Below are 21,020 nucleotides of genomic sequence, written 5' to 3'. Positions count from 1 at the left end.
GTTTCTGTGATGTAATGTAAACAGATTCCTAATTGGGTTTAAACATCATTTGCATGTATGCTACATAACCTTGGACTTTTCAAAAAGGTTTCAGGAGTATAAGTGATTTAGCTTGAAATCTTAATAGAAGGTAGGTTGTTATGTAAAAGTTTAATCTCTAAAAATCATATTTTACACTGGGTTTTACCTGCTGGTTCCCAGTAAGTTGCTAGTATTGATGTTTACATTTCATAAGGACTTGTGTCATAACATTAAGACTCAAAACAAAACAAAAAAAGAAAAAAAAAGACTCGCTATATTTAAGTAATTTTACTTACTGTCTTTATCATGCCCACTCTGCACTGACAGGGACAGTGGAACAAATTTAACTCAGTAAAAACTAGGCAAATACAATTTGGTTGACAGGGTATTAGAATAACTAGAGAAACTGAAAGAGACACTAAATGATCTCTTTTCAACTTAACAACCTTCACTGATATTCTAACGTTTTGTTGGCTTTCCAGCATTTCTTTCCTATTACTGTAGGTGGTGGTTTTAACGTGTCCTATGGGTCATGCCCATCCCCCCTCTCCTGGAATGACTTCCTCTCCACCAACCCAAGTTCGCTGTTTCTAGTCAAGCTCACCCTTCTCCAGGGAAGAGACCTTCCACGACCTATTACTGCTCACCTGACCTGTTTTTTCCTTACTCTTCTATGTCAAAATGGTTTAATCTCTAGAGCTTAGTCTGACCCACTGATGATAGCTGCCTGTTCAGAAAAATTCTCAGTGAAAAAAAGTACCCATCCCAAATATGGATGGTGAAGTGGTACTTGGTAAGTCTTACCATTTTTCAAAGTATCTGGGAAAGAATTGCTCTTGTACTTTTGCATCTTTCAAAATTTCTAGTAAGATGTTCAGTACATGATAGGTACTCAGTGTAAATCTGTTAACATTGTCAAATCAAGTCTCTTTTTTTTGGGTGGTAGTGTTGAGGACAGAACCCAGGACCTATCTGGGTGTGGTGGCACACACCTGTAATCGCAGGACTTGGGAAGCTGAGGTAGGAGATTAGGTTTTATTATGATACTAAACATAAAACCTTGACCCCAGTAAATTATTTATTTATTAAATTCTTTTATTGGTACATTGTAGGTATACAACACAATTACATTTCTCATTGGGAATTGTACCTTTACATAATGCATCTTGGTTATTTTTTCCCCATTCCTAGCCCTCCCTTCATGCCCTCCACCCTTCCCTATTTACAAAGACTTTATTTCCATTTTTTCCATTTCTCATCATTTTTCCTTTCCCTTCTTTCCTTTCCCCTGCCCCTCCCACTAGACCCCAGTAAATTATTAACTGGGAGTACAGAAAGAATCGTGATAACTACACAGACGAAAGTTAACTGACATAAAATGTCTTACTATTATTGGTGCTGTTGCCATTGAAAGACCCAGAAGAACTGTTACTGTCTTTTTCCTTGTCTTGATTTTCAAAGTCCATATTAAGGGACCTGTGGGAAAAAATTTACAGTTAAATTTTACTTTTGGTTAAGAAAGAAGTAGGTCAAAAGGTTAGCAATGAGACAGTATTTTAAAATGCTAAAGCATTAAGAAAGGAAGATGTCTTTTGAACTATGAAAAAATAGTTCCTGTTACCACATTTAAAAAAATAATCTACAATCCTTCCAAATGTCAGTTTACAAGTGTTTCTGACTGGAGATGAAAGCATTCCAACGTGGCTGGGTCTTCCAGCTGTATCTCTGTGCACATCTTAATTACTTCCTTATGATAAAAACCTAGAAGGAGAAATGTGGGGTCAAAGGTCAAGCGCATTTTGAGACCTTTTTACATACCACAACTGCTTCCTTTTGAAAGCAGTAAACTGGTGTGCCAATTTACTCTTTATAGTGAGCAGTTCATAAAAGCACTCCTTTTTTTTCCCTCAGTACCGGGGATCAAACTCAGGACCTTGTGCTTTTGGGGGAAGGTGTGGTGCCACTGAGCTACATCCCCAGCCCTAAGCACTCCTTTTCCTACACCCTGTCTTCTCTGATTCAACAACAAAGACTGAGTTTCCTTTGTGTCTTAGTACTGGAGGGAAAATAGCAAAACACTATTAGGTTTTATGTACATGTATTTTACTTTCAAAGGAGGAAGGAGACAGATAATAAGAAAAATAAGTTAAATAGTATGTTAATGGCAGGAGCTAAGGAGAAAAAGCAGGAAACAGAAGGGTTTGAAATTTTAACGGGGCAGTCATGATGTACTACTGCTGGTTCAAGCCACCTGGCAGTGAGTCATAGGAATTATGGTCCCGTCATGAATGTGTGAAACAATCTAAGAGCCCAAATCTATACAAACTCTTAAGAGGAAAACAGGGTAAATCATTGTGACCCTGGATGAACAGTGGAGTCTCAGATATGATGCCAAAAACATGACAAAAAATATATAAATTAGACTTTATCAAAGTTAAAAACTTTTGCACTTCAAATGACACTATTAAAAGATGAAAAGACAACCCCCACAGGATGGGAGAAAATATGTTCAAATCATCTATCTGATAAGGACCTTCGCATCTAGACAGAATACATAAAAGTATTTTTCATACCCACTAGTATGAATATATTTTAAAAAATCTGATGCTAATCAAGTGCTGGCAAAGATATAAAACGGCTCTTAGCACTAAGTCTGTAATCCTGGCCCTCAGGGAGGCTGTGGTAGAAAGATCAAAGTTGAGCCCAGCCTGGGCAACTTAGCAAGACCCTGTCTCAAAATAAAAAATAAAAAAGGATTGAGGCTGTAGTCTAGTGTGAAGATTCTGGGTTCAATACCCAGTAATGTAAAAACCAAACCAAACCAAATCAAAACACAGACAAAATATTGAGCTCTTCATACACTGTTAGTGGTAGCAGAAACTGATGTAGCCACTTTGGAAAAACAGAATCCATCCTTACTGAAACCCTCATCTCAATTTCCAGAACTCAGAAAATGTATTTGTCATCTAAGTTTACCTAGTCTATAATATTTTGTTATGCCAGCCTGAATTTGATTAGAGAACATACTTTATATACTGAAATTTGTCTTATGTCCCTAAAATACATTCTATATTAGTAAATATTCCAGGTACAATAATAAGAATGTGTTTCATTTGTTAGGGTGTTTTATAAACATCAATTAGGCTAAACTGACTAAAAATATTGTTCAAATACATTGTATCCTTGCTGATTTTCTGCCTTATTCTACCATTATTGAAATCTTCAGCTTTTATTTCTGGACTTAAATTTTGATTTTGCAGCACTGCGGACTGAACTCAGGGCCTTCACACCGAGCTCTATCTCCAGTTCTTTTTTAATTTTTGAGACAAGGTCTTGCTGAGTCACGAAATTGTCCAGGCTGGCCTTGACGTGGAATCTTCCTGCCTCACAAATCCCAGGGTGCTGGGATTATAGGCACGTAGCACCACGCCCTGCTCTCCTTGAAGTTCTAGTTTTTGCTTCATGCTTTTTGAGTATTTTTTTTACTAGAGGCATAAGTATTTAGAGTTGTTTTATGTCCTCTTGCTTAGTTGGTATCTTTATCATTATGAAATAACCTTTGTTGGTTGTGATAACTGTATACTTTAAAAGCTGCTTTGTCTAATATTAATATAACCACTCCAGCTTTCTGTTAGTATAAGCAACATAGATCTTTTCTCCACCTTTTACTTTTAACTTTTTTAGTTTTATATTTATAGTGGGCTTCTTAGCAGTACATAACTAGATTTTGCTTTTATATTCAATCTGACAACTACTGTCTTTTCACTGTTTAAACGGTCCAATTTCATTTAATGTGGTAATTATGGTGATTTTCAGTCAGGGTCTTGCTGTGTAGTTCAGGCTGGCCTTGAACTCACTATACACCCCAGCCTGGCCTCAAACCCACAGCAATCCTCCTGCCCTAGCCTCCCAAGTGCTGGGATTACAGACATGAGCTATCATGCCCTGCTTGGTGAGTTCTTTCAGATTGTGCATGTTTGAAAGCATCTTTATTTTGTCTTCATTTCTGAAAGATATTTTGCCATAGAATTAATTCTACAATAATAGACTTTTTCTTTTAATACTTTAAAGCTGCTGTTCTATAGTCTTTTTACCTGACAGTTTTTTAATGATACATTTGATGTCTTATCTCTTTTCCATTATATATAACATGCCATTTCTTCCCCTGTAGCTGTTTTTAGGATATGCCTTGGTAGTTTTCTTTTTCTTCTTCTTCTTTTTTTTTTGAGACAGGGTCTCACTATGTAGCCCAGGCTGTCCTCAAACAATGATCCTTCTACCTCAGCCACCTGAATGGTGGAACTACAGGTGTGTGTACCATTCCTGGCTTGTTTTTTTCATGTTTCTTGTGCCTGGGGTTTATAGGGTTTCTTGGGGTTGTGGCTATAGTTTTCAACAAATTTGGAAAAATCTGGCCATGATTTCTTCAATTATTTTTCTCTACCTCCCTTTGTTCTCCACTTTCAAAAACTACAATTACCCATACATTAGGCCACTAGAGGTTTCTGTTTGATGTTCAAAGACAGCTCAATGATTCTCTTTTGGATTCTCTTTTCTGTATTTCCTTCCCATACATTGTACTGCTATGCCTTCAAGTTCACCAATGTTTTCTTTTATTATGTTTAGTTACCAATAATCCCCTCCAATGTTGTTTTTGTTTCTTTAAATCATAGACAAAATCAGCCAGGCAAGGTAGCAAATGCCTGTTAATACCAAAGAGAATTTTGGGAGGAAGAGGCAGGAGAATTGCAAGCAAGGATAGGGAGATCCTATCTGAAAATGAAGTTTAAAAAGGGACGAGGATGCAGCTCAGTGAGGAGGCCCAAGGTTCAACCCCCGGTACTGAAAGGTGTGTGTCATTTTTATTTCTGTAAATCTGATTTGGATCCTTTTTGTATCTTCCATGTACTTTTCTAAGTTTTTTTGTACTTGCAGAATACTGCTGTGTATCTGTTTTGGTGCACTTCTCTGATTCTAACATCTGTGTCAGTTCTAAGTTTTGATTATTCTCATCATAGGTCATGCCTCCCTTCTTCTTTGTCTGGCAATCTTGGTTATATGCCAGATATTGTGAATTTTACCTTGTCTCAATATTTTTATACTCCTATTGGCTGCTCAATTTTTTTTTTGGTGTGTATGGGGATCGAACTCAGGACCTTGCACTTGCGAGGCAGGCGGCGGAACCACTGAGCTAAATACCCGGCCCCCTGGCTACTCAGTATTTTAATATTTCCGTATTTTACATTTATCTGGGATGCTGTTAGTTATACCGAAATAGTTTAAGTTGCTCAGGTCTTGCTTTTATGATTAGGTAATTGAAAAAGAGTGCTCTTCTGAGTACTGTAAACACTGTCACATATAATCACTGTCACGTGATGCATAAATGTTGGGATCTGGCCAGTGGGACTAGGTACTCCTCTTTCTAATCCTTTCACGTTATTTTTTCTTCTACATGAGGTAATTTCTTCACACCCATCCAATGATCAATACTCCAGATACTCTGATGAAAGCTCAGGGGCCTGTCTGCAGATTTCTGGGGGTTTCCTTTTTTTCTTTGCAGCTTGTTTTTTTGGTTCTATTCAGCTGCCTTGGTCTCTCCATCCCCTCAGGGAATCTCCCTCCTTGCATCATGACCTCAGTCAGGATCACTGTCCTCTGCTGTCTGACAAACAGCATCTTGAAAATTACTGCTTTACATGTATGTGGTTTTTTAGGGGAGTGGAGGGTTTCAGGTGGAATGATAATCCAGTCCCTGTAACACCATCTTGGCTGGAAGCAGAAGTGCCTCTAGATTGTTCTTTTAAGTAAGTCCCAAACTGAGCAGATTTTAAAGAGAAGAAGCCTCTTTTCATCCCTGTTCATATGTTTAAAAAGTCCCTGGGGGGAACCAGAGCACTAGCAAGTTTTATCTATTTTTAGGAGAGTAGTGGGATGCTATCCTGAAGAGATTAGAACCCTTCCTGGAAGGGGTTCTTCGCTAAACTTTCAGGGCTTTAGTCACACTGAAAATGTGCTTGTTTTCCCACCCCTTTCATTCAAATCCTCTTGCCAGGTTGGTTCAAGAGATCTGACCCTCAGCTATGACAGTCTGATCCTAGATGGTAAAACTCCCTTATTTCTGTTGCTAGCCCCAACTGGCAATATCTTCAATTACAAGGATGTCCTGTAATCCCAGGTATGCAGGAGGCCAAGAAGAGGAATGTGAGCTTGAAGCTGGTCTGGACAGGAATGGAGAAGGGAGGGAAAGAAAGAATGGGTGACTGGGCTAACCTGTGGGGTATAGACTTGTCAGGTGTCTTTCAAGCTGGTACCCTATAAATTTAGCTAATTAGTAATTAGCAAACTGTTCCATTGGAGGGCAGCCCCACTGGGTGACAATTCCCCTAACAGGACTAAAGGACAGGTTATGTTCAGTTGTGACTGACTTCTTAAACCTAGTCTACTGGAATATGGTCAGGATTCTGATGCATTAGCTTTCCTGGGGATTTTTAATTTTAAAAAAAGCTCTGGATTTTACAAAGGTCATCTTGTATATATCTGGGGCCTTATATTTTTTTACCCATTAAAGGGAGACACTTTGACAGGGAACAAAAAAATACACTAACTGCTCCTACCTCAGGACTTTGTGCTTGCCAGGCAGGCATGGTGCCACTGAGCTATGTCCCCGGCTCATGATTGATATTTTTTTGGGGGACCAGGGACCATGATTGCCTTTTTCAGACAGTCTTAACGTGTAGTTCACGATGGCTTCCAACTCGCAGCAATCCTCCTGCCTCAGCCTCCCTAGTGCTGGGATTATAAATGTGTGCCACCACGCCCAGCCTCTATGGTTTTTTAAACTACAGTTTCCGATGGCAGACCTAATGTCTAGGACTGGTGATGCATTTCATGGGAACCTGTCTGGAATCAACAGAACTGCTTCTTCCTGGTAGCCATGCTTTGGAAAGACTTCAAATTCACTTAAGGATATAATAATAATAATAATAATAATAATAATATAATAATAGTAATAATAATGGAGGAGGAGAAAGAGGAAGAGGAAGAAGAAAGGAGAGAGCACACGAACAACTCTGAGAGGCCTACTTTGCCTCTCAGAATTTGGGGATAGCAGGGTAAACTTTGAAGAATCTCCACTCTGGGGTTTAGCTATTATAGTCTGTTGGTTTCTCCTATTCTTCCTGTTGGTATTATGTTGCTGAAGGGCTATATAACTCCAATTTGTTATTAGCTGAGGACTACTAAAAACTCCACTCTGGCTACTTTAAGGTAAAAGTTTCCCCTCTTTTTAAATATAGTACTAGGTGGTTATGGTTAGCGTAAAACCTGTTCTGGCTGATTCATTTTCTTACAGCCAGTTGACAAGAGCTGCTGCAGAGATAGGAAAGTCTCAGGCAAGAAAATGAGGTCTTATGGGGAAGCAGGGGACACTTTTACTAGGTCTTTAACCAGAGGCTGACTTTGATTTTCTCAATGCTTCAAACAAGCTCAGGTAAAACCATGCCTTGTCTGATCATTAAAAGGAGGCACACATCACCACTGCACAAAACAGAAATCTGGCTAAATGTAGTTCATGCTGGGAAGAGTCATATCTTTCAGCCATAAAAATTAGATCTTGGGGGCAGGTGTAGCAGATCCCAGGCCAGTGTAACTGGGGTTCAGTAACATGACCTACACTGCACAGCTGATGGCAAACTGAAGCTGTTTGAATAATACCTTTGCAGAAGACTGTCCCTTCAGAGCCACTCAGGACCATTTAAAATTATGGGCCTTTATCCCAGCTTACTTGGTAATTTATTAACTCTACAAGCGGCTTGACTAGACCTACAAGAGTCTATACTGTCTTTACAGGATAACCTACCCCCTAACCTGCCCCACAATCATAATTTATTATCATTGCTACCCAGTAACATACAGTATGATATTAACACGTCTTAATGGTATTACTGCACTTTCATCCAAATTGTACCTTGGCTATGTGCTTAACAAGCAGCAAGTCTGGATTACTAAAATGAATGTTTAAATGACCAACAGAGGGACTCGAGCTATGGCTGTTTCATCACAATCTACATCACAGAAAAAACAATCCAACACATCACAGCACATTATATGCTATTTAAATTTTTCTTTTCATTGACCAAGACTGAACAGAAAGTAGTATGAGGTCAATTTAAAGGATGTAAACAAATTTCCAATTATTGTGCATACATAAAACCTATATTAAAATTTAGCTACTAAGAACTTGGGTAAGAAGAGATGATCTAAGGAGCTGAGAGTGCTGAGGATGAAACTAATAGCAGCTAACCATTACTGAGCTCATATTGTCGGACACTATGCTGTATAGTCCAGATTTAATTTATCTTCTTTTTCTTGAAGTGTTGGGGATGAAAGGCAAGGTCCTCAAGTATGCTAGGCAAATGCTCTGCCTCAGAGCTATACCCTCTGACTAGGAATAAAACTTTAAGACCATAACTACTCATTTTGTTATGTACTAAACTGGACTCAAAAGGATTTTATGAGCAAACTCCTTGGCCAGCCTTTGAGAACTTGCATTGCTTGCCTCAAGATAAGGGGAAACAGAGGCTTATACTTACTTAAGCCTTGTTGGGCTCCCTGGTTCTGATAAATCACAAATGTGCTGTGAGTACAGTTAAGACAAGGAAGTCTGGCTGGATGTGGGGGCGCAAACCTATAATCCCATCTATTTGTGAGGCTGAGGCACAAGTGTTGATAGTTTCACTAAGTGGCTCAATTCACCCTCAAACTATGTCTCAAAATAAAAAGAGACAAAAGGACCAAGGATGTAACTCAGTGCTCCCTAGGTTCAATCCCCAGTACTGGAAAAGAAAAGAGGAGGAGGGAGAAGGGCAGGGAGGAAAAGGAGGAGGAAGAGGAAGAAGAAAAGACAATGTCAATATTCACCTGGCAACAGACTACATGTCTGGACAGCTGCCTGTTATTAAGAGATCAACATTCAAGAACAACCAGTTGGAAGAGTTAATTAACCAATCTCTTCTCCAGATAGTATAAAATATAACAACAGGCCACACTTAGCAGTAAAATGGTCAGGAATCACAACTTCCTATTGCCTGCTGTGTACCTCCAGGCTATGAAATGATGTTATTTTTATGTTGGTTTTTGAGATAAATGACTGTCTGATCTTCAGACCAAGAACAGTTATAATTCACCTAAACAACTGGATTCAAATTCTTTTTATCTAAGGGGACTAAAGATTTAAATTTCTTCCTTTTTTCCTACAGTTGGCTGCTAGAAAGCTTACTACAGTATTTATAAACCACAAGGAGTGCGGTTACGAGTATCATGGTATATATTTTTGGATTTATTTTTGGCTCTGTTTTGTCTCCACCCATACTTTTCTTTGGCCCGTTTTTAATTTAGTTTATTGTATCACAACTTGTAAACCGTAGTAAATGGCCCAAAATTCTTTTGAATAGAGGAAGCAAAATGAAGGTGAAAATTTTAGTTTACTGGAAGTTATACTTGTTTATACATTTGAATTCTGATAACTGAGTGCACTGAAAAAACGAGATGACAGATAAAATGGAGAACTGTACCATAACATTTTAAGAATTCCTTTTGTTGTTTTTTTTTAATCCTAATAGTGAGAGGGAGGGAGATAGAATAAGAGACAGTGAGGGGGGAGAGAGAGAAGGAAGGAGGGAAGAAGGGTGAGGCAAAGAGTGAGATAGAGAAGGAATGTAACAAGTATAGTGTGTCTTCTAGCTAGGCTAGAGGAGCAAGCCTGTAACCCCAGCACCCTGGGAGACTGAGGCAGGAGGATCACAAGTTTGAGCCCAGACTGGGCATCTTAGTGATCCAGCAGAGCTTGTCTTAAAAAAAAAAAAGAAACAGCTGGGGATGTAGCTAAGAATGAAGGGCCTTGGTTCAATCCTCAGGAGCTACCCCCACCCTGACACCCCAAACACCTGCATCTTTCTTTTGGATCAATTTCTAACCTGTTATTTCTTTGTTTACAACACACAAATCCTGATGGGACAGAATGTCAAGTGTCTTACCAGTTTCAAGGTATCTAAGAAATTTTAAACCAGTCCATAGTATAATTCCTGGGTCTATATGCCATCACAACAGCCCTGTTCCATTGTTTTTCTTTGTCCAGTTTTCAGTTTCTCTTTGTGTTAGTATTTTTCTATAGGTTTGTCTTCTGGAACACACTGATTATGAGTAAGTATGCTGTATCTGTATGTATTTTTTCTGATCAGCTGTAAAGGGGAGAGATAGAGGTGAGCTTCAAGTAATAAAGGAAGCTTTGCAAAGCTCAGTCAAGGGATAGTAAATGTACCAAAATTTATGAGATGCAGCTAAGCAATACTTAAAGGAAAATGTGTGGTGGTTTTAAATGCCTATGTTAAAAGAGAGAGGCTTCAGTGAAATAAAAGGTCACTTTGATGTGATCAACAAAATTGACATTTACCTAGACTGATCAAGAAAAAAAAAAACTAAAATAAAAAATGAAAGAGGGAACATTACTACTGACCATTCAAAATTGGATGGATTATAAAGGAATAATAAGAACACATTGATGCCAACAACTTAAGACAATTTGGAGGAAATGGGTAAATCCTAGATAGTAAAAATTACCAAAACAGACTAAGAATAGAAAATCTAGTTCTGTAAGAAACAGAATTAGTCATTAAAAATCTTTCCATATGTAACCACAATAGACCCGGAAGAGAACCTGGGTGTACTAACATCAAGGAAGACATTAAAATAGAAACTGTTATACAAGAGCCAAGGAAGGGTATTTTATGAAGATCAATCCATCAGGAAGTATTAATTACAAACTCAGGAAAATAAAAGGACAAATCCTTTTATTAGTGATATAGGGCACCAAATAATCCAAATATGCAAAAATAATCCAAACAAGGGAAATATAACTTCCAGACTACTCGATATCCAAAGCATGAATTCATGTTCTCTAAAACTGAAGAATGAATTCTAGGAACAACGGAGGTTAAGAGTAGGAAAAATTTATTGAAAGAAAGATCTCTTCTGTCTAAGAGACAGAAGGGGGACCAGAAAGTGGTTGTGGGGTACCCACCCACCCTGCTTTAAAAAGGTGTTTTATAGGGCAAAGCCACGAGGTGAGACAGGGACAAAGTGGGACAAAAACATGATTAACCAATAAGATTACAAGTACAGGGGCTGGGGATTTAGCTCAGTGGTTCCAGCACCTGCCTTGCAAGCGAAAGGTCCTGAGTTCTATCCCCGGTACCAAAACAAAACAAAACAAAACACAAGTACAGTCACCCAGGGTAATATTGATTAAGTGGGAAAACAAGTCACATAGCAAAAAGGAAATGGGCTAGGGAGACTGATATCTATTTAGAATATCAATCACTACTATTTATTCCCAGGGGAAATAAGTGGGTGCAGTACTTTTTCTTTTTATAATGCTAATATTAACTCCTCCACCAGCTCTAACTGCCTACAAGTTATCCAATTAACTTACCTATCTAGAATAGTAGGAAGTGTTTTTACAAGCATTAATATGATAAAGGATGTGTCTTCATAAATATAAAAAGATAAAACACATGAAAATGACAGTTATTAAAGAAATGCAAATCAAGCTACAAAGAGATAGCATTTTATACCCACTATAATAGTACAGCTATAGTCAAAATGACAGATAATAACAAGTGTTGACTAGGATGTGGAGAAACTGGAACCCTCACACATTGCTGGTGGGAATGTTAATACTGCAGGTGCTTTGGAAAACAGTGATACTTCTTAAAATGTTTAACTTGAGTTACCATATGATCTAGCAATTTCAGTACTAGGTTATCTACTGAAGAGAAATTAAAACATACACACCCACATCAAAACTTGTACATAAAGGTTCACAACAGCGTTATTTATAAAAACCAGAAAGTAGATATAGCCCAAATATCTATCAACTGATGAACAGAAAAACAAAGGTGGGTAATATTGAGCAATATTTGGATGTGTATTAACATCAGAAACATTATGCTAAGTGGAAGCAGGCAGCCACAATTGGTTACATAGTGAGTTCAAGGACAGCCTGAGCTACATAGTGAGATCCTGTCTCAACCGCCCCCCCCAACCAAAAAAACCTCTCTGTAATTGTCTCAATAATCAGTGCTCTTAGTTGAGTCATTATTTTCAGAACAGAACTTTAGGCAATTCATTTTTGCATGTTTGCATTAATATGCTAAAGTCATAAACAAAGCCAAAGTGTTTAACAGCAGCAAACTAAATAATAAATGAGATTTATTACATTCTAACTCAAATCTGCCACAGTCCTGTTTCTCTTTGCAGAATAGTTTTGGTGCCAACACTTTCAGAGTAATGCTTCTTCTGCCTCCAATTGAAATCAGCCCCATTTTGAGAACATCTTACCTGAAACTACCATAGACTATAAGAAGAATGGATATCAGAAATGTAGACACTTGACTGGAATCCACCAAGGAATAGGCCCTAGAGAAATAAGAGGAAAAAAAATTAAATCACATGCAGCAAGTCCTCATAGAACTTACTTTACAGTCTATGTCTTTAAGAAAAAAGTATAAATTAGCATTAGGAAGTAATAATTAAAAGGGAACTTGCTGGTTTAACACAAGGAATACATTGATGAGTTTACAGTTAATGATCCATCTGTGTGTGATGCGCAATGTATATTTATAACATCTCCCAAATTTTAAAAGCATTAAAATAGTTACCAAATCTACACCCATGACAAAAAAATCTTAACAGTTAAATTTTTATCAGTTTACATTAGAATTGACTAAAAGTATTTTACTTAAATTCCATTTCTATTTTTCTATTATTCTGTTGATTTTCCAAAGCTAGCAGGTCTAAAACTAGTCATTATTCTTCCCTTCATACCTGATCTTCTCAAGAAATAACTGTATTCTTGACGCCCACTTTTCTTACTTTTCACTCCTGACAAGAGTCAATGAATGGTGCAATTTCCACACCACTTCCACTCTATATCTCCCAGTCCCACAGCTCCTTCCCTATGGCTCTGACTATCACAGACCTTTTTTCAGGTCTATCTCCATGAGCTCATCCTTCACACCGCCCATCCTATGGCAAAATACATCTCTTCATCTGTTTTTTAATTCAGCAAATATTTAATGATGTCCACATTCCAGGCACTTTGCTAGTTACTGGGGTAACACAAGTAACAGTACCTTCCTTGGTTCTTGCCACAAAATTTTTTCTAATGAAATGAAAATAAAAATTAACCCAAGTGAACATAATTGTACAAAGTATTACAAAGGGGAGAAAGACAAGTACAGGGTTCTATGAAAAATGTTTACTAGGTGGATTCTTTCTAAGAATGGCATGGGAAGAACTTTCCTAGGAAAATAGATGACACAGAGACATGTAAGACATAATAATAATCAGGACCTGGTGACTGTTTATAGGAACTAGGAAATGGAGGAATTAGAGGGATGATTCCTAGATTTCTACTAAACATCTGTCTGTTTCACTTAGCAAAGAAAAAGAAAGGGGAACACAGGAGGAAAAGATTCATAGTTAAGTTGTGAATGAAGAGACAACTGGATATAGCTCTGAGCTAAACCTACCTGCTGGGAGCGCATAACCTTCTACACAGGTGAAGATCATCACTTTCTACATAACTCAAGCCATAGATGTGGGCGATCATGCCTCACAGCAGTAGGAAGAGGACCAAGGATCAAATACCAAGAAACTTCCAAATTTAAAGATCAGGTAGGAAGAGGAGCTGCAAAGAAAACCAAACTGAAACTGAGAAAAAGGAGGAAAATCCAGGATAGCAGGCATTTCCAAAATGCAGTAAGACTGAATGGTGCATGAACTGACTCCCTTGAATTTAATCATTGCTAGAAGCGAGGCTGGTTATTTAACCTCTCTAAAATTTAGCTTTTTCATCTGTAAAATGGAGATAATCAGACTCAAAAGAGTTGTTAAAGAATCAAATGAACTGAGCATGGTGGCACATGTTTGTAATTCCCAGCATTCTGGAAGTCTGGGGCAAGAGGATTCCAAGTTTGAGTTCAACCTGGGCAGTTTAGCAATTTAGTAAGATTCTGTCTCAAAAAATAAAAGGCCCTGGGTTCAATCCCCAACTGCCCTTCCCCCCTAAAGAAGATAGTAAATACTCAGTTAACATTCATTGTTTGTTTTAGGATGCAGAGGTCTTCTGCATTGAATGCTGCTCAAAGATCAGGCAGAATGAAAACAAATGACCCCTGAATTTGACATGGACTCATGATCTCGGCAAGAACAGAACAGTGTTAGTGGAGTGACAGATGTCAGATGAGAACTAGCTTAGAAGTTAGGGAAATATATACAGAGTAGTTTTTAAAAATGTGTTTTATGGGGCCGGGGATTTAGCTCAGTGGTTGTGGCACCTGCCTCCCAAGCGCAAGGTCCCCAGTTCGATCCCTGGTACGTGCCTTGCAAGTGCAAGGTCCTGAGTTCGATCCCCGATACCAAAAAAAAAAATGTGTTTTATGAACATGGAAGAAGTGTAACCCTTTTTGATATGCCTACTGAAAATTATCTAGGGGAAAGAAATGAATGCAGAAGATGTTAAGCTTCTTCTAAGCTTTCAAAAATAAGGTATACAGTAAATTTTCATGGTTAAGATGCTGTGGTCTATAATGTCATTTTTTGGATCTTAGTTATTATAGATAAATCCTCATGTACTTATGGATGGGTTACAAAACTTAATTGGGAGGCTGCTAGGGTAAGTGGCTCTAATTAAAGCAAACTGAAACCCTACTCAGAGTAAATTACCCTATCAGAAACCACCAATTAATCTCTAAGTAGGGACTTTCTACTTTAACCAGTCAAATTTTGTCTTGCCTCCAAAAATAGTACATAAAAATTTTTTCTCACTTGGTAGAATTCTGATAACCCCTTCCTCCATTCATGAGTTGGTTTGACTCATATGCCTTAAAATTTTAACATAGCTGTTTATCTTAAAAAAATTTTTTTTACCTAAGTTTATCTTTTAACTAGTAAAATTATAAGATTTAGGGCCAGGGATTTAGCCCAGTGGCGCCGCATCTGCCTCGCAGGAGCAAGGTCCTGAGTTCGATCCCCAGTACAGGCGGGGATGGGGGCGGGATTATAAGATTTAAAATAGTCAAGGAAATTAAAAAGGTAGGCTAGCTGACCCCCAAGGCACAAAACAGCTTTTTATTAAGCTAGGACAATGGGTACAAGAAGTCTGTTGTATTCTACTTTTTGTGTATGAAAATTTCCACAATAAAAATGTTCTTTTAAAAAAGACACCTGGGGCCGGAGATTTAGCTCAGTGGCGTGGTGCTGCGCCTGCCTCACAAGTGCAAAGTCCTGAGTTCGATCCCCAGTACCACCAAAAAAAAAAAAAAAAGACACCCTCTCTTTCTTTTTTTTCCCCTCCCTTTCTTTTTGCTGGGGATGGAATCAAGCAAGGGCTTCACACATGGTAGGCAAAAGGTCTTACCATTGAGCTACACCCTCAGAGTGGCAAAGACTCTTTTGCTCTCAATGGGAAAGTCTGTGAGATGGTATAAAAATTTGGTTACAATTATGAGAAAAAGCAGATGAATATAACCAATAATATATACATTCTGCATCAAGAATTCTGTAATACAGCATTTCATGGGGACAGCTATCTTTTTCTAAAATTTCAATTATGGGGAGTGGAGAGGGGTCAGAAGTTCACCTGGGCTCTTTGCTAGTCTCTAGACTAAAGACTGTGGCTGGCTAACGTGTGCTCTTTTGGACAACGAGAGTATGCAGATGGGCTCATCCACCAAGGGATCCCTGAGGCAGCACATTTCATATTAGGAAAATGGAATTAATCAATTTCTTTATTCTAAATTTGTTTTTTGCTGTGACATAATCTTTGGATGCCTTTGAAAATTCTGGAAAAAAAGATCTGTTCAGAAGAAATATTTTTTAAAATAAAAATCTGATGAAGTGGTATGTTCATGTGGTACAAAAATCAAAAGTCACAAAAAGGTATACACAGAAGTCTCTCTCCTATCTAGTTTTTGCCTCTGCCCCACCTACCATTTGTAAACAGATAACCACTTACTTACACAGCCTTCTGAGTAAATATACAATATAAGCACATACAAACAATTTCTCACATAATAGGGAGCGTACACCACATCCACCTTCTCTCCTTTTACAATACAGCCTTGAGATCTCTATGTGGAAAACATCCTTTTTCTTTTAAATATCTGCATTATATTCCACTGTGAAAATGCACTGTGTGTGTCTTAAATACTCTAAGTTCCTTATAGATGAACTAGGGTTGTTCTCAAAGATTCTGCTGTTACAAACAATTCTATAACATTCTTGTAAATTATACCTACCCTGCACATACATGAAATGTTATATTTGTATAAAGTTGCTAAAAGTGAGACTGCTGGATTAAAGAGAAAATGTACCTCCAATGTGATAGATGTTGTCAACTGCCTCCAGAAAGGTAATAGCATTTTGCACTCTCAACAGCAATGGATCAGAGGTTCCTTTTCCCAAAGTCTCCTCATTATGTTCAAATTTTGAAGTTTTAGCTGGATGTCATGGTGCATGCCTGTAATCCCAGTGCTTAGGGGGCTGAGGCAGGAGGATCACTGTGAACTCAAGGCCAGTCTGAGCTACACAGTGAGCTCAAGTCCCTACATAGCAAGACCCTATCTTAAAAAACAGAATAAAAAACTGAATTTTTACCAATTTGACTGATGAAAATTGGTAGTCAGTATAGTTTTCATTTGCTTTAGTTAAATTTTGGTGCAGTTAAATTTTAAGATTTAACTGAAGGTGAAACTGAGCAGTTCTGCATATAAATAAGGGCTAGGACGTTTCTAAAAAAGGCAATTATTGAAAGTTTTTTTTCCTAAACTCTAGAGCTATAAAAAGCAAAGCCAGCTTTCTTGGGAGAAGCTCTTCTTTTCATGATGTTACATCCTTTGTATCCTGAAGTATACTATCATTACCTAAAAAGGAGATTAAACAACTAAACTGCCCAAAGAGTATCTATGTTAAGGTCTGATACTATTGTCTAACTATTCTTCTACACTTTTCAAATCAATGGAGACATCCCAGAAATTTATCACTAAAGACCTGTAGAAGTCGGGGTTAAATTTTTTAAAAACTATCTCCTCCTGCCCTATACAGCCTCTGTGCTGTGCTACAGTTTGCATGGCTAAAGTTACTGGTTTCCTTCGTGGTCTGTTTTTCTAAATCAGGATGTGACAATGTGCAAAGTGCCACATGAAGAGGCTGACTGGGGCTGCCAGATCTCATCTTCGTATCCTGGCAAGGAGGATATCATCCACTGCAGAAATAAATGCATGACTCCAGAAAAAATGTTGATGTTTAATGGCTTTTTCCTAGACTGAACAGTTTTGTTTCAGCTTTCAAATAAATATGTACAAGGAAATCTGGCAAAAAAGCTCATTCCTAATGTAGGCCATGCTATTTTATAATTTATAATAAAACTACTAAAAGTTACAACAATACTGCGAACTATACCAAATATCACATTTTTTCAATTCAAACTACTATTACAGAAGTTTTAACACAAAATCCTTTAACAGAAAGAATTATACAACGTCCAAGCACTGAGGGAGTCTGAGGAAGGAGGAATCCAAGTTCTAGCCCAGCCTAGGGAAATTAGTGAGACCATATCTCAAAACTAAATAAGTAAGGCTGGGGATGTAGCTCAAATGCAGAGCGCCCCTGGGTTCAGTCCCCAGTATCGCAAAACAAAAAAACAAACAACAAATATAAATTATATATTATAAATTACAAACATGAACTTAATTTTAGCCAGTGTTCATCTGAATAACACTACCATTTTTAAAATTTTATAAAAATAATTCACGTGGATTCTCTTCCTCTCTTTGAATTCCCATTCTCTGTAAGTACACATAGCTTATTATCTAGTCTGTTGGGGCCAGGGATTTGCTCACTGGTTCTGGCGCCTGACTCACAAGCGCAAGGTCCCAAGTTCAATTCCCGGTACCAAAATCAATCAATCAATCAATCAATCAATCAATCAGTCAGGTCTGTGTATCCTTTGATACAATTCATGTGTATAAAATATATATACATTACAAAATCCAGAAACATACAAGGTTCTTTTAAAGCTTGCTCTTTTTAAAAAACTCAACTATATACCTAAGAACTACTGTCTTATTGCCCTTTTACTGCAAAATTAAGACACAGAAAACTTCACGATATACAGAATACCCTTTTCTTTGCTTTAAAAAACAAAAATTCCAAGTCCAGGGCTGGGGATTTAGCTCAGTGGTGTTGCCCACCTGCCTTGAAAGTGCAAGGTCCTGAGTTTGATCCCTGGTACCAAAGGAAAAAAAAAAATCCAAATCCAGTGAGCACAACTTTTATCCACATGAACACTGTCTTGACATTTTCATTTTCTGAGTTATTACCAACAGCACTATCTCCCAATGTTTCACATATGTTCATCTCAATTGATTTTACATTCTGAATTAGCATAGATTATTTTTAAACTCAAGAGAAACAAATGGATTCCTTTGTCCATGCCTCTCTTTTTAGTCATTTAAGATTTAATGAAAATAGTAACATTGCTAACAATCTTTTACCAAAGGCAAACCATGGAATCCCATAGGTAAAGATAACATACACACCATGCTAATGAATGTTCAAGTGTTATGTGAAAACAGAACTAGGAAGAAATGCATCACACACTGACAGGTACTCTTAACAACTCCTATCTACCTGAAGAAATTATCTGAAACAATGTTGGCCCAAACATTTTGCTATCCTATGAAAGTTTACAATGAAATTTTTCTTTTTCTCTACTTACCAGGGACCATTCTCTCATTAAAAAGTTTAGAGACTTCTTGGCATAGATACATTTTATGAATCACCCAAGATGACTTATTAGAGGTTGCTCAAGTTCAAGTAGATACACATATGTGTAATTTATTACTAAATCTTTAAAAAGTCTCAAACAGAAGGAACAATCAACTGAGGCTAAGCCTAGGATGTATGTAGAAACCAAGTCCTCCCCCTCACATTTAACTTTTTTGGCTAATAAGTTAACTCCTGGGTCATGATGTCTCTTAAATCAGAAGAGGGGACAATTACAAAAATAACAAAACTAAGTCTGAATTGAATACAAACCTAAATGAATTACATAGAGCTGTACTGTAAAAGATTATAAATAGCCGTATTATTTTAGGTCAGGTTTTTCTACAAAATGAATTAAAAGAAAACTGAGGGTTTGGGTTTGAAGAATTGTGGGGTTCTGTGATTAAATAATAATAATTTTTTAAAAAGATCAGGAGCTAAGTGCAGTTCTCAATGCAGATGACCTAACTTGAGACTCCTGAATCAACTTTCTCTGCTCCAAACTGGATGACAAACTTAAATACATGAGGCATGACATGAGTTTCTTTCTTTAATCACACCATAGCTAGGGGCATGCTCTTCCCAGGCCAAGCCTTTACATCTTTTCAGGCTCTATAAAATATTCTGGCTCTAGTGAACTTGAAGGCCCAGCAATGATAAAGATGATACTGCTTTCATGCTACTGAAAACTGTTACTTAAAAAAAGCAACAACCCAGTATTTATGAATTTTTAAATTGCTTTAATTCTACATTACACCAGCAGAGATAAATGAACCTGGTTGATTTAAACAATTAATAGGAAATTCTCCTCTTTGGCCACTTAAAGAAAAATTTTTTTTTAAAGTCATAGCATCTAATCCACAAGCTCTTTTTTTTCCCTCTGCCAGTTTTGTCTGATATTCCTACATGACCCTGGTCTCCTAAAGTAGGCTCTCTTTTTCACTTACTCTACAAGTCCATAAAAACAGCCATGTAGCGGTTTCAAAAATGCCCAAAAGGGGCCAGGGATTTAGCTCAGTGGTTTCACCCCCTGCTGCGCAAGTGCAAGGACCTGAGTATGATCCCCGGTACCTCTCACCCCCAAAAAATTCCCAAAGGTTTTCACTGCTGGTAATGATGGGGAGGAACGATGGGGAAGTACTCCTTCTAAACCTCCCCTCTATTTTCACTGCCTACACAAAGAACTGAGTTAAGAAATTCTTACTCAAGTGCAAAAAAGAAAGTAAATACCTGCATTTAAGATAACCCAAGTAAGGCTAGGCAAATAACACTTTTTTTGGGGGGGGTACCGGGGATCAAACTCTGGTCCTTGTGCTTGTGCAGCAGGCGGGAAAACCACTGAGCTAAATCCCCAGCCCCAGGCAAATATACTTTAACAAAACTGAAGACTCTGCCAAATGATGTATAGCTGTTCTGCTAAAATACTTCAGTATATGTGCTGCTGAAGCGAGCACGTGCTGAAATACTTTAGTCACCACTAATTCTTTTTTAAATTATTATTTTAATTTTATTCGTACATTTTGAAACACATAATGTTCACATTCATCATAGGGAATTTGTACTTGTACATAATATATCTTAATTCTTTATCCCCCCATCTCCCTCTTTTCCCTTCAATCCTCCTTCCTCTCTCCATTTACAAAACTTTGTTTCTATTGTTTTCCTTCCATTTAAAATTTTTTTTATCCCTATTCCTTCTCTCCCTTTCCCCCTCCTACCCTCCCCCGTTTCCCATCCCATTTAAACATTTTCTTCCTACTTCCCAATATCCAGTCTTCATTTTGGTCCTTTGTTCTTTGGTTTTCTCACACAAGAGAAACAAGACGATATTTAAACGTGTTCTATTTACTTCACTTAAAATTATGTTCTCAAGGCATCTATTTATCTAAAAATATCTCAATTTTTATCCTTAAGGCACAGTAGTACTCCCCTGTATATAAAAGCCACATTTTCTTTATCCATTCATGTTGATGGGCTTTTGGGCTGTTTCCAAGATTTAGATATTACAAATTGTGCTGGTATAAACATGAGCATGCATATGTCACTGTGGTATATGATGCTTTTAGCTCTTTAGAGAATATACCTAGAAGGAGGACAGCTGGGTCAAACGGAAT

The 21,020-nt window shown here is 37.7% G+C and overlaps 1 protein-coding gene across 1 annotated transcript in view; it reads right to left on the bottom strand.

Annotated features, from left to right (window-relative positions):
* Sppl3 (signal peptide peptidase like 3) overlaps positions 1-21,020 on the bottom strand; it is a 129,470-nt gene that overhangs the window by 23,453 nt on the left and 84,997 nt on the right. Inside the window, exons 2-3 of the mRNA XM_004843647.4 lie at positions 12,418-12,495; positions 1,409-1,497 (exon numbers count right to left, since the gene is read on the bottom strand). Coding sequence (XP_004843704.1) covers positions 1,409-1,497; positions 12,418-12,495 — 167 coding nt within the window. The remainder of the gene's footprint in view (positions 1-1,408; positions 1,498-12,417; positions 12,496-21,020) is intronic.

The sequence above is a fragment of the Heterocephalus glaber genome, unplaced genomic scaffold (genome assembly GCF_053883595.1).
Source record: "Heterocephalus glaber isolate CG9 unplaced genomic scaffold, H.glaber_assembly_v1.0 deba00001687, whole genome shotgun sequence".
In the NCBI taxonomy this organism is placed as follows: Eukaryota; Metazoa; Chordata; class Mammalia; order Rodentia; family Bathyergidae; genus Heterocephalus; species Heterocephalus glaber.
The sequence above is the reverse complement of the archived record's forward strand: the minus strand, read 5'-3'. Positions and strand labels throughout refer to the sequence as shown.